The 13,062-nt window shown below is 36.7% G+C and overlaps 2 protein-coding genes across 2 annotated transcripts; both read left to right on the forward strand.

Annotated features, from left to right (window-relative positions):
* Positions 1 to 454: 454 nt before the first annotated feature.
* Positions 455 to 5,220, forward strand: LOC121512233 (5-hydroxytryptamine receptor 3E-like). Its single transcript, XM_041791402.1, has 10 exons — positions 455 to 481; positions 584 to 638; positions 934 to 1,097; positions 1,213 to 1,257; positions 1,577 to 1,683; positions 2,622 to 2,791; positions 2,983 to 3,146; positions 3,850 to 4,060; positions 4,562 to 4,750; positions 4,937 to 5,220. Exons 1-10 carry the CDS (start codon positions 455 to 457, stop codon positions 5,218 to 5,220), a joined length of 1,416 nt encoding a protein of 471 aa, XP_041647336.1.
* Positions 5,221 to 6,941: 1,721 nt separating this feature from the next.
* Positions 6,942 to 11,475, forward strand: LOC121512234 (5-hydroxytryptamine receptor 3A-like). Its single transcript, XM_041791403.1, has 8 exons — positions 6,942 to 7,088; positions 7,271 to 7,315; positions 8,072 to 8,178; positions 8,364 to 8,533; positions 8,649 to 8,809; positions 9,320 to 9,530; positions 10,897 to 11,103; positions 11,189 to 11,475. The coding sequence occupies exons 1-8, from the start codon at positions 6,942 to 6,944 to the stop codon at positions 11,473 to 11,475; spliced, it is 1,335 nt and encodes a 444-aa protein (XP_041647337.1).
* The last annotated feature ends 1,587 nt before the right edge of the window (positions 11,476 to 13,062 follow it).

Here is a 13,062-nt window from a genome sequence, read left to right on the forward strand (position 1 = left end):
CTGCAGAGTTACCTAACTACATTTTTGAATACCCTGTTTATTTGCATTAAACCAGCATGTGTGACACTTGTTATTTCTGAGGTCAGCCTTTGCCATCTGCAAGTCACACACTGTGGTGCCAAATGTAAACTGTGGTTTCTCTCTGTTTTGTATGAAACCACTCACAGGGAGAGAGGCTGACTCAGAGAGTTTTCCATTTACCACATGATTTGCTGGAGGTTTGTTCACATCACGCTTGGGTTACAGTGGCACTATGTATATCTTGATCAGTGAGACTGAATTTAGTCTTGCAAAGTAAGTGACAGGTAAGTGGTTTAGATGCAAGTAGGGAAGATGAAATGTAGAAGACTGCACATGCAGCAGTATGAATTGTATTCTTTGTCCTCTGCAGACATTCACTCTACTGACCATACGGCAGTCCTCTGAAAACAGGTGAAAATCAACTCTAAACATCATGACATCCAGGGTCATTCCAGGGAAGGTAAACTATCTATTCCTGGGGTATTTTTCATGATTTCTTTTAATTATTTATTCCTTTCCTCTAAATGGTTTAATGAAATGAAACATGATTCTTTCATTCTAGTGGCTTCCTTCAAGAGTTGGGCCTACACTGGTCGTAATTTTCACTCTTATACCGGGTAAGATATTTGGAGGGCGCATTGTTGAGTATGAGGCATATATGTGGATCAAATGTTTTGTTTTTCTTTGAGAAAAAAAAAACAAAAATATCTAGAAACTTCTTTTATAGATAAACTTAAATATTCTATTTACAATTTCTAGATAAAAAAATAAAAGAATTAATTTCTATGTACTAGTAAAACAATGACATAGATAACTGGTTAGTGGTAGCTAAAGTTGAGGTAACTGACTTTGTAAGTTGTCTTTGTTGGCTAAAAAAAAAACACGTTATTTTTTTCTGTGCCCTCTCATCAGCTCTGTGCGGTACCATTGATGTGAACTGCACCGAGCCAAACCAACCAGCCCTGCTGAAGGCTCTGAATCCAGTGTTTAACCTGAGCGCCATTCGCCCCGTGATGAACCTGACGACTCCCACCAATATCAAAACTTACTTCACCATGTATGGCATACTGGGAGTGGTAAGTTCAGCACCAGAGAAAGAAAAATACCAGCAGATCAGGCTTTATTAAGACATAATTCAATGATAGAAGTCACAAAAACACACACTGATGGTAAATTCTTCTTGTCTTTCAGGATGAAAAGGCTCAACTCTTAGAAACATACATCTGGCTGCATTATGTATGTTCTACTGCTTTTATTCTCCTTTAAACCAGTAGAAAATCTCATTGATCATATCTGTTTCCTTACTACCTTACTATTGAGCGAGTGTGTAACACTGCTATTGTTAGGATTTTACTAGAATGTAATGCTACATCTTCATGTCTGTCTTACTTTAATGTTAAAGTTGCCTTTATCAAGCTTGACGTGAAACTGCAACATAAAACTACTTTCTTGTGTTTATTGAGATTGAGCTGATTTTGAACTACAGTACTTGTGATTATTTCAGTATAATGAAGACATATTGTGCGCTAACATGATCAGTGTGTGTGTGTTTTAGTGGTGGCATAATGAGTTTGTCAACTGGGATCCAGTTCAGTGTGGCACCAACAAGATCTCTCTCCCAAGATCCAAGTTTTGGGTGCCAGATATTGTCATCAATGAATTGTGAGTTCAAGAATGACTTCCATAAATAGTTTCTTTTATTTTTTCAATAAAATGTCAGAATTTCTTTTTTAGGTACTCTTTTATTTTAATATATATACAGTGCTTAACAAATTTATTAGACCACCTGTCATATTTGTCTCAGAGACCATCCAGCATTTTCAGTGAGCTCTCCACATTTTACCATTTTGAACAGGAATGAGGGATTTCAAACTGAATTCGTCCAAATTTGAGCCAGCTTCTCTGAGAAGTCAGAAATTAATCAAGCATAACATTCAACCACTAAAACTAATTTTTCTGTTCAGGAATGCAAGTAAATAACTATAATTTGACATATTAATCAAGAAATGTTAATGTGCTTTACTATTTTTTCAGGTTTTTTGTAAATCAGTGAATTTGAAAATTCATGGATAACGATAATACATTTATTTTAGCATTAAAAATATCATGTCGGTTAAAGACCTTCTACGTATTGGTGTTGTAACCATTGCAGAAACATAAAAAATGATATATACATACATACATACACACACACATATATATATACACACACACATATATATATATATATATATACACACACATATACATATACATATACATACATAGATACATACATACATACATACATACATATATATTTATTTTTTATTTTTTATTCTTTTTTTACCTGAGTTCTTACTTGATTTTCATAGTTGTAATGAGGCATGTCTTGTCATGTTGCTGGACATGACAAAGCTACCAGTACATGATATTTCCATGGGGGGCACAAAAACTGCCCCTTCTGGTTAAAGCAGTGAGCTCTAGGGTTCAAAGCTTACTTTAAATATAAAGATGTTCAAACAGTTGACATACCAGTCTAGATGTTTATAACTCAGAGTTGCCATATTTTTTTTCGCTTATATTAACAGAAAGCTTTTCTGATTGTTTGTGTCTCACAGTATGGATGAAAACACGGCCCCCTTTGTCCCCTATGTATACCTTTATAATGATGGCAGGGTGCATGATTCTCAACCCGTCAAAGTGGTCAGCTCCTGTAACCTCGACATCTACACCTTCCCCTTCGACATACAGAACTGCACCATGACTTTCAACTCCTACTTACACTATGGTGAGATGCGGTCTCTTGTCTCACTAGTTGCAGTAAATGAAAAATATGCGTCAATGGTAAGAGGAAGTTTAAGCCTGGTAGTGTCTGGTCTGCAAAATGTAACAAAACCAACTCCAATAGCTCTGGGGTGTACGTATGTCATATTTTTGGCCTTGACTTTGCATATTAATGTAAGTATCTTTGCTTCTCAGCCATGGACATCCAGATTTTCCTCAACATTTCGGCAGAAAACATTACAAAGAACTCCAAGAGGGTGATGACCACCATGGGGGAGTGGGAGCTGCTGGAGATCACTTCCTTCAAAAATAACTCAAGGGGAGATAAGGAATATTACATCGACGAGCTAACATTCTATGTAGGTTGATTTTAAGTTCTCTTAATAGCATTTTAAGCTTTATTATAAAAGTTTACATTCAGGTGAAAGCAGACAAACTTGTGTTGTGCAGCGTCTAATGTTTCCCTCTGAAACATTTGTTCTGTAGTCAAACGTATCAGACTTATTAAGATTGTTTTGTTGTTCAGGTTTAGTTTAACTGATTGTTTATCAAACTTTTAAATTAGGATGTGTGTTTTATCACCATTTAGCTTAAATATAATGGCTTGAGCATTTAACTTAAAGCAAGAGATGGTAGTTCACCTAAAACTTTCACTTACATAGGCTGTTCAGTCGTTGTCATGCAATTCTGATTAATTATAAAGCTCTTATTCAGACTAAGTCCATCCTGCTGCCCAATGTGGAAAAGGAGATGGTTCATCTCTATACAGATGTTGTTATGAGCATGCTTAACTAATGTTTTCTCACAATAAACTAAATTAAATTGAATTAAAGGATGATCTTAAACTAGGAAACACATAAAAGACTGTATAGTTGTATATAAGAATTAGTATTAGTAACAGTCTGTTTTATAACATGCTAAAAAAAAACATTAGCCTCATGGGGGCTAAACATAAGCAAAATAATAAAGTTACCTTATACACCTTAAAACATCTTCAATTTGAATTCCAAAAGGGCACAGAAAGATACCTTACTTCATTTTTCGGTCTTTCTTTCTCTGCAGGTCAGAGTGAGGCGCAGGGCCACCCTGTACGTGGTCAACCTTCTGATCCCCAGCTGCTTCCTCATCACTGTTGACCTCTTCAGCTTCCTGCTGCCTCCTCAGGCTGTGGATCGCTCCGCCTTCAAGATGACCCTGATCCTGGGCTACACAGTCTTCCTGCTCATCATGAACGACCTGCTGCCCATCACTGGAAACACCATACCGCTCATAAGTCAGTATTAATCAGACTCAGCGAATGTTGTATTTATTTAAATCATCATTTACATGCATTTGAAGTACTTCTTCCCTCATCAAGGAGTTCATAGATTGTTATAGCAGAAAATTTTGTTTTTTCCAAGACCAGGTATAGAACAGGTGGGAGCCTGCCCACATTTTCAGCAGCTCTGGCTCCAGTAGTAAATTTCATCATTGAAATCCTCCACTGACATTCTGTAAAATCCTTATGTCTATGTTTTTATGGTATGTTTTATGGTATGCATATGGTATGCACACTATATTGAGATAAAGGTTTATTTTCCTATTAATACAGTGAGAAGAATAAGAGTAACAGATGTATTTCACAGGCCCATCTGGAGCAGGGATCGAAATTCAGTGAGATTTTAAACGCTTCAGTGTGTTGCATTAGCTCACTTGTTCCATAATGTGCAACATTAAAGACATCTAATAATGTATACCTTGATTGACTGTGCACTCGCTTCCCTCGTTCTGCCAGATGTGTTCTTCTCTCTCTGTCTGGCTCTGATGGTGGCCAGTCTGCTGGAGACCATCCTCATCACCAACCTGCTCAACAGCTCTGATAATTTAGGACCCCTCCCACGCTGGATCAGAGTAGTTTTTCTGCACTTCCTGGGCCTTGTTGTTTGCCTGCCTCAGAAGAAGCAGAAGAAACCAAAAGCTTTCGGTAAAACATTAGACAATTTTTACAACACTTCAATACATTAGGGCTGATATAAAGTATAATAGCAATGGAACTATTAACCATATCATCACTTATCACAATATCAAGCATCATACCGTTTTGAATTGTCTCTAAATTTTCTCAGTTTACTTTTGTTTTACAACTGAACCTTTTTCTCTGCTAAACTAGACATGAAACCCGCAGTACCAAAGCAGACAGTGGATATGAGGTCTCCAGAGGTAACGGGGTCAGGTGTGGACAACAAGGCCGTTCAGGAGCTAAGCAGCCTGGGTAAAGACCTCAAGGCCATCCGCCTCCTGGTGGAGAAACAGATGGGCACAAGCGAAAGCTCAGAGGAGTGGATCCAGGTGGGTTTCATCATTGATCGTCTGCTGTTCGGCGTCTACATCCTCTTCATATCAGTCAGCTTCATTACCATCATCATTATCTGGGTGAACTCTTACAGTCAGTAGATTAATGTTTGTTTAAGGGCTCCATTAATGTAGCTAGAGGCTAAAATGTTGGTTGAATTTCAAATTATATATTCCTGTTCTGTAATGCATGTAAATGGAGCCCAGATAATTATACTTATCCTAAAGATAAATTATTGTGAGTAGTTGCAGATGGTTAAATTAAGACATTAATTAACCCTTTATTAAATAAATGTAGCTTTGAGTATCTGTGTAAAACTGTGCCATTTAAAATGGAGTTAAACACTGTAAACAAAATAAAATCTCTTGAAAACGTCATTCGGCTTTATTGGCATTTATTTCAAACTTCATAACCTTGTTCTGTTTCTTTTTTTTTTTTCATTAAAATTATACAATAATATGTCAGCTTTTAGTTTGTAAAGATACATGTAAATAATGCAAATTAAATTAGTTAGTTTGCTAGTTTCACTGCTGAAGGTTAAACTAAAAATGCTTAGATTGAGTAAATGGATCTATCTATAAAGGGTTCCCGACAGAAATATCATTAACACGAATACGTATTAAATCTTAATGTAAATTTCACCAAACATACCCCTGAAAAGTTTTATCCAATTAGCATATTATAAATAAAAAAGATACTTACTTAAGCAGTTATAATTTAACTGGTGAAACTTATTTGGGGGAAAAAATCTATATTTTCAGGCATCATTGTGGTCTGATGACATGTAGCTAATTCCTCTATAAAATCGAACAATGAAACACCCTTTACTACTTGGCAAATGTTATCAAGATATTGCACCAATTTAAAAATTCTGAAAGAAGTAACTGAGGAATAACCCAGACCTCCAGCACACCATCAGACTAACGACCACTTCTGACCCAATGTTGATGTTTTTAGTGCTGCCCGCTGAAAGTCAAGCCTTCTAAGGTTCTATTCATCTTCATCTCTCTGCTCATGTACGGTAAGTAAAGACACAAATATATTTATCTTATATAAAATAACAAAGAGCTGATTGTCCTGCAGCTTTGATTTAAAACATTTAAGTGTCCAACATTTCCTGTACCTCTTGAGTCATGTTCAGTGTCCCAATCATTCAAAAAAACTGCTTCTGAACTGGTCTAGCCTCAATACCCATCACCAATCTCTCACTGAGAAATTTCTACCCATAGTCAGAGAAATTGAATGTTGTCATGGGAAAACCAAGTCTTGAATCCAGCTTTTTTTATTGCTTCAAAAAATAAAACAATGAACAGTTACTCAGTATTACTGTAAAACTGAGGAAAATGAATGTAAATGTATGTCTACTTAGGGATTCCATAAATCATGCACACTTGGGTGTGTAGAAATAGCCCTGTAGCTCACTTTGGGTCCTGACCTACCCTTTGAGAACACCTGATTTTAAAGATGCAACAGGTTTTGAATCTGCTGAGGTGCTTGAATGAGACAAGCAAACAGACCTCTGTATCACTAAACAATGGTAATACTATAGATATGTGCTGACCAGTACTGTTAGTATTGTTGGTATATGTACGGTAATCTATGTTTATGTATGTTTATGTACATAAATCTGTACATTTTTGAAAATGCACTTTTTCACAAACCAAATAAACCTGCCAAGAACAATGCATAGTACCTATAAATAACATTTCCAGGCACAGCAATCCTCTAACTTTTCAATGCAAAGACAGTTGGGTCTGCTTCAACAATCATTTTCACTGCAGTTCTTTCTTTTTTTTGTCCTGCAGCTCCGTGCAGTCCTGTCATGCTAAACTGCACTAGACCTGACACACCATCACTGCTAGAAGCTCTGGGACCCGTGTTCAACATGAGCTCCATTCGACCTGTTATGAATGCATCGACCCCAACCAACATCACCATTAGCTTTGTACTGGCGGGCATTTTAGGCGTGGTAAGAGAGATTATGTTGATGTGAAATTGTTTAATTATATCACCATGTTGGTTTTCTTATGTCAAACTGAGCTACACTGTGTTTTGAAGTTGCTCTAATTTTAGCTTCTGTGTGGTTAAAAAAATCAGTTTCAATAAATGTTTGATAAAAAGAAAGCATTCAACATGTCGGATCTCTTTCAGGATGAAAAGGCCCAACTACTTACAACGTATATCTGGCAAACTTTGGTAAGACCCTTCTTTAGAATCAACCTCACAGTTTACTCAGAAAAATAAATATTCACTCATTATTCAAATGTGTCTCAGGAAGACTGAAATTCTCAGCATGGATGATAGTGAAAGCTGTTGGGCAGGTCTTATTCCATGTTCACTGGGAGGCCATTTTCCACACGTCCTCCTCAAGATGGGACGCTCAAATACTGTCATAGTTACAGCTACTACAAAAGAGTCCACTATCACTGTCCTCATCATTAGAAGCTTTATGCAATAAGGCCAATTTACATGGAAAGGGGTGTTTTTTCTCCAAATAACTGCATAAGAGCTCAACGTCTCTGTGCACCAGTGTGGTGACAGGCCAACAACACAATAAGGGGAGTATTAAAGCTGTGCCTTTTGACTTATTTACAAAGATTAATTTATTTTTTATGCTATGACCAGTGTTAGAAGTAAAACAAAAGTTTAGCTAATTATCTTGAAATCCTGCCTTACTCATCTTACACTATAAATGGTAATACCAACAATTTTAGCAGCTGCCTCATTCCCATTGTCATGGGCAGCTGGAGCCAATGCCACAGTACTGTGAAAAACTATTTCCTCCCTTCCTAATTTTTCCTTTTTCTCATATTTTTCACACTTGGATGTTTCAGAACTTCAAACAAATTTGAATATTAGACACAGATACCCCAAATAAATACAAACTGCAGTTTTTAAAAGACGATTTTATCGATTAAGGGAAAAAGTCATTCAAATGTTTATATGTTGCAGATTTGGAAAAACGAGTTTGTGAGATGGGATCCAGAACAGTGTGGAAAATCATTGATTACCATCCCACGAGAGCTGCTCTGGGTGCCAGACGTGGTCATTAATGAATTGTATGTACCATCTGCTCTGTAAAGGTAGTACACATCACTGTTAGCTGTGTGTGTTCATTTTTGTCCTTTTACCATGAAAAGAGACTGGTGGTTTACTAAAGAATATAAATACTCCATATCATGCAATGATACAGATGTTATCCTCTTACCCCTTATTACTTGGTTGTATTTTTCTCTTCCTGTAGCATGGGCAAGAACACAGCTCCATTCGTCCCATACAGCTACCTGTCTTCTGATGGTTTTGTTACTGATAAAAAGCCCGTCAGAGTGGTCAGCTCCTGCAGACTCGACATCTACACATTTCCATTTGACACCCAGAACTGCAGTTTAAGCTTCAACTCCTATTTACACACTAGTAAGTACAAAAAACACTAGATATACAGAGCTTTTAAGCACTGTAAACCATAAGGAACAGGTGTTTGTGTAAATTCTGTAACCTGTGGGGGATAAACTTTGTGTTGTCCTTTCAGTTTCTGCTGTGTTCATCAACCACACCTCTGTAGACGAAATGTTACAGAGATCTAAAGAGGTGATGGCAACGATGGGTGAATGGGAACTGATTGGAATCACAGTGAAGACATTTCAGTTTCCAACAAATTTGGGGGATGACTACCAAGAGATTCGCTTCTTTGTGAGAAAATACTTCATACTGTCACCTTTAAAGCATCACATAAAACTGATAGTCTGTTACATTTTTCAAACTGATCAATCTAACTGAATTTCAGAGTCATTGATTAGTAAAGAGGGCATTTAAAGAGATTAATAGGTCTAACGGAGTTGCTTACAGGCATTTATGCAGCAATAAAAAGTGATAAAAGTGGTCTTTTGCCACTTTTATCGAGAAAATAGTCTTCACTTTTAAACTTAAAGACAGAAAGATGTCATGGGGTGTGCTATATGTCAGCTCTGCATTATGTGTCTGATGTAAACTGCTTTACCACTTTATAGGTGTTTTTAGTATTGCACTTACAGCATTTTTTGGACAAAATCAAAAGTAGACAATGTTTAGCTTTCCAGAGTAAATCATATATCCAGCTCACTACAGCTGTGCTGTACATCTCAAACTTTTGTGACTTAAGCACAGAAAATTTAAAAAAAAAAACATGTGTTTGGTTCACCAGCTGTTGTCCACCTGTTCCAGGTGTCGATGAGCCGCAGAGCCACCATGTACGTGGTCAACCTTCTGATCCCCAGCTGCTTCCTCATCGCAGTCGACTTCCTCAGCTTCCTGCTGCCTCCCAAGAGTGTCGACCGATCCTTGTTCAAGATGACTCTGATCCTGGGCTATACCGTCTTCCTGCTCAGCATGAACGACCTGCTGCCAATCACCGGAGACACCATACCTCTACTGAGTCAGTTAACAAAAACCTAAAGTGATGTTCATTAGCAGTAATGTTGATTAGTGTACCTACAACCGTGGCTGTTATTGGTGATGGCTGCAGTCTGTTTGTTCCTGATCAAAAGCAATGATTTAAATACCATAAACCCTCTCGACAAAGTAGTCCCAAATGTGAAAAGTGTCATTCCTATTTGTTCATTTAATTTGCAAAAGTAACATATTAATCAACAAATGACACTTTAAAAATGCATTTTTCAGGATGGATAAAACTTGAGATAGCACTAAAAAATGAATAAGTAATAATGCAGTCCCTGAGTGAGTTAAATATTGTTTTTTATAAAGCTAAAAGTACCAAACTATATAAAACAGAGCAAAGCATCAGGCTAAAACAGGATACTTTTAGTTGTATTATCACCAAATACTTCTGCACTCTACTCTTGCAATGCTAAAGAGCTGTGGTTTTTCCATTTGGGTTCCCTGGAATTTTTAAGTTTTTCTTTATGATTCTGGGTCCTGTTAATGATTTAAGCTATTTAATTGAAATGAGTGAGTCCAGTCAACAAAGCAGGTCTGGATAATGGTGCACTAAACATTTCAATTATAAGACCCAAAGATTGTTAGGGCATTAAGTCTACTGTAATTTGTTTAAATCTTGCTTTCATACAAATGTTTTCTATCTTCTTTATTAAAATGTTCTCATATGACTTACATTCAACACCATTATATTAGTTGCCTTTTAATTAGGACTATCAGAGTTAGTGCATTAAATGTGATTAATTAAAGGTACAATGTGTAAACCTGGAAAATATCTAACAGTCATATTCTAGATTTTAATGTTCAATTCTGGTGGTAACTGTTGCAACAAGTAGAATTTGTTAACACTGCACCTTTAAGGTCCATAATGAGTGTATTTTTTAAAGTTGCAATTAATCATGTCATATTGCCCCTTTTAGCACACTTTGGTGAAGCCACCGCAGTATTTTCCTGCAGTCACAGTGATGTAAATTAGGACACCACTGCTCTTTATCATCTCATTTCACTTTAAAAAACAAAACTCACAGACAGCTCAGCAAATAACTCAAAAGTCACCTGCACTTTGTGATATCAGATCTTTACCTTTTTAACATTTACACTTTTTCGACTATGACTTAAAGATGAATTGATTAGATTTTTTAGGTAAAATGTCAAAGTTAAGCTTGTTAGATTTTTCCGTATCATACTACCACAAAATCCACCCAAGTTGTTCTCCTTGACCCACCACTGTACTTTCAGTTTTGTAAACCTCACACAGAAGCATATTACCATCAGGGGATGGTCTTTTTTACATGAAGCTGCTTTGTGAACAAGAATTTGAAATGTGGTTATTTTTATTACCCTAGACGTGTTCCTGTCTCTGTGCCTGACTATGATGGTAGGGAGTTTACTGGAGACGGTTCTCATCACCAACCTGCTGTGTGGCTCCGCTCACTATCCTGTCCCTCGTTTTATCCGAGTGTTAGTCCTTCACATCCTGGGCTTCCTTGTGCTGCTTCCTCCAAAATCCAGAGACCCAGAGGACACGGTCATTCAAAATCCTGCAGCACAAGGTAAAATATCAGACCATGGCTGATTTTACAGACTAAATTGTTCATTTTCTTATATCCATTTACCCTTTCATCCTCTCCTCGGCAGCAGAAATTAAAGACTCCTCCCTGGTAGCAGAAAGCAGCAGGGATCCAGAACAGAAAAGCCCACTAGATGAGGACAAGGCGCTGCAGGAACTAAGGAGTGTGGGCAGGGAGCTCCAGGTTCTCCACCTTCAGCTAAAGCAGCAGCTGGAGGGAAACCAGAACTCAGAGGACTGGATCCAGGTGGGTTTAATCATAGACCGCCTGGTGTTCTGCCTCTACATGATCTTCATAGCAGTCAGCTTCATTACTATCATTGTTTTGTGGATGCAGTCACCCAACAAATCCTGAGTTTTTACAGTACTTAGTGAGTTTGTGAATTCTATTTATTTCTATGACAATAATTTGCAAATGTGTTTTTGTCATCTAAAATGATTATTGATCTTGATGCTAAACATTAAAAATATCCTAACTCAATTTAATTTGATCCGTTGTTATGCAGAAACAGAAGATAAGCCCTGTGACATGGTATTAGCAGCCCCCATTTCTCCTTTTCGTTTTTTTAATCTGTTCACCGTTTATAATAACCACACACTTTTAGCAGTAATAAATCATTAGTCAATACTTTAATCCTCATCTTTAACATATTATTAATCATTTATATGCCATTTGTAAACTGATTTATAAATGATATATTGATGCATTACTAAAGCCGTAGTAACCCTAACCTTTCCCTCACATAGCTGTACCCCTTTACTAATGCATCAATACAGACCGTGTTTATTATTAATGATAGAAAGGTAGATGGATTCCAAATAAGCACTTTTCTGGTCATCTAAACATCTTACACACTCCCTGTTACACCCATTAACACCCATTCACTCCACATTCACACATAATCAGCGAAGGCTGATATGTGGCGCCTCAGGGCCACCTCTGACCTAAGTGAGGCCCTAAGCAGACACTGGTATGAAGGCCCCCCCCAAATACATAAAAATGAGTAAAAAATACTTTATTATCAGATGAGTTACATATTCACTAAGGTTTCATTGATGGTTTATTAACGTTTAAAAGTGATGTAGTAATAAAGAGTTACCTTATGTTTAATCTCATCAGTGAATTTTGTTTGCCATTCTATAAATTTTACACATTTCAAGCAGTTGACTTTTTTATCAGCTTTTTTATACATGTAATATCACAAAGATGAATGAGTAACAATGCTAACATGACTAGTAAATCAATGATGAGGAATGTCATTTATCAACACTGCATTTCAACCAGTTTACATTAAAGTTTTCCACTGCAATTTCTTTTGTCCTGTTACTTTGTTTTGTGTTTCATTAAAGGAATCAGCGAAACAAAAATCATGGCATTTTTATTATTCACGCACCTGAAAGATGTTTATGTCACGTATAGAAAAAATATGACTTTACTATGATTTTTATTTGTATGCATTTTTAATGAATAGTTGCTGTATTGTTTATTTTTTCAGAGGGGTTGGATTGGTTAATTCCTAACATTTGGGAACTTTTCTTGACTTTAATATATAATCTAACTCAAGTAGTTACAGTTTATCTTCCACATCCACGTTTGTACTCTATCTTTTAAATCAAGATAAAATATGTTCACAGTTCTCTTTAAGCAATGGTTCTCAACTGGTGGATCAGGACCAAAAGGGCCGTTTCAGTAGGTCACAACTGTGCTTGGAAAAATGGATGTCCTCAGTTATGTTTAAGTAATAACCATGTCAGTTCAATTGAAAAACTTAATACAAAAATTAAAATGCAACTGTCCTACAAAAAGTCATCTTATGCAAACTGTAGGATTTTTGTTGAATTTAAATGCTTTTGTTTTACAAAACAAAATACATGGTTTGGTGGATCAATCCACTTGACAGTAAACCCCACTGGTTAGAAAAACAGGGGTGTTACTTCATCA

This window comes from Cheilinus undulatus, linkage group 7 (genome assembly GCF_018320785.1).
Source record: "Cheilinus undulatus linkage group 7, ASM1832078v1, whole genome shotgun sequence".
Classification (NCBI taxonomy): domain Eukaryota; kingdom Metazoa; phylum Chordata; class Actinopteri; order Labriformes; family Labridae; genus Cheilinus; species Cheilinus undulatus.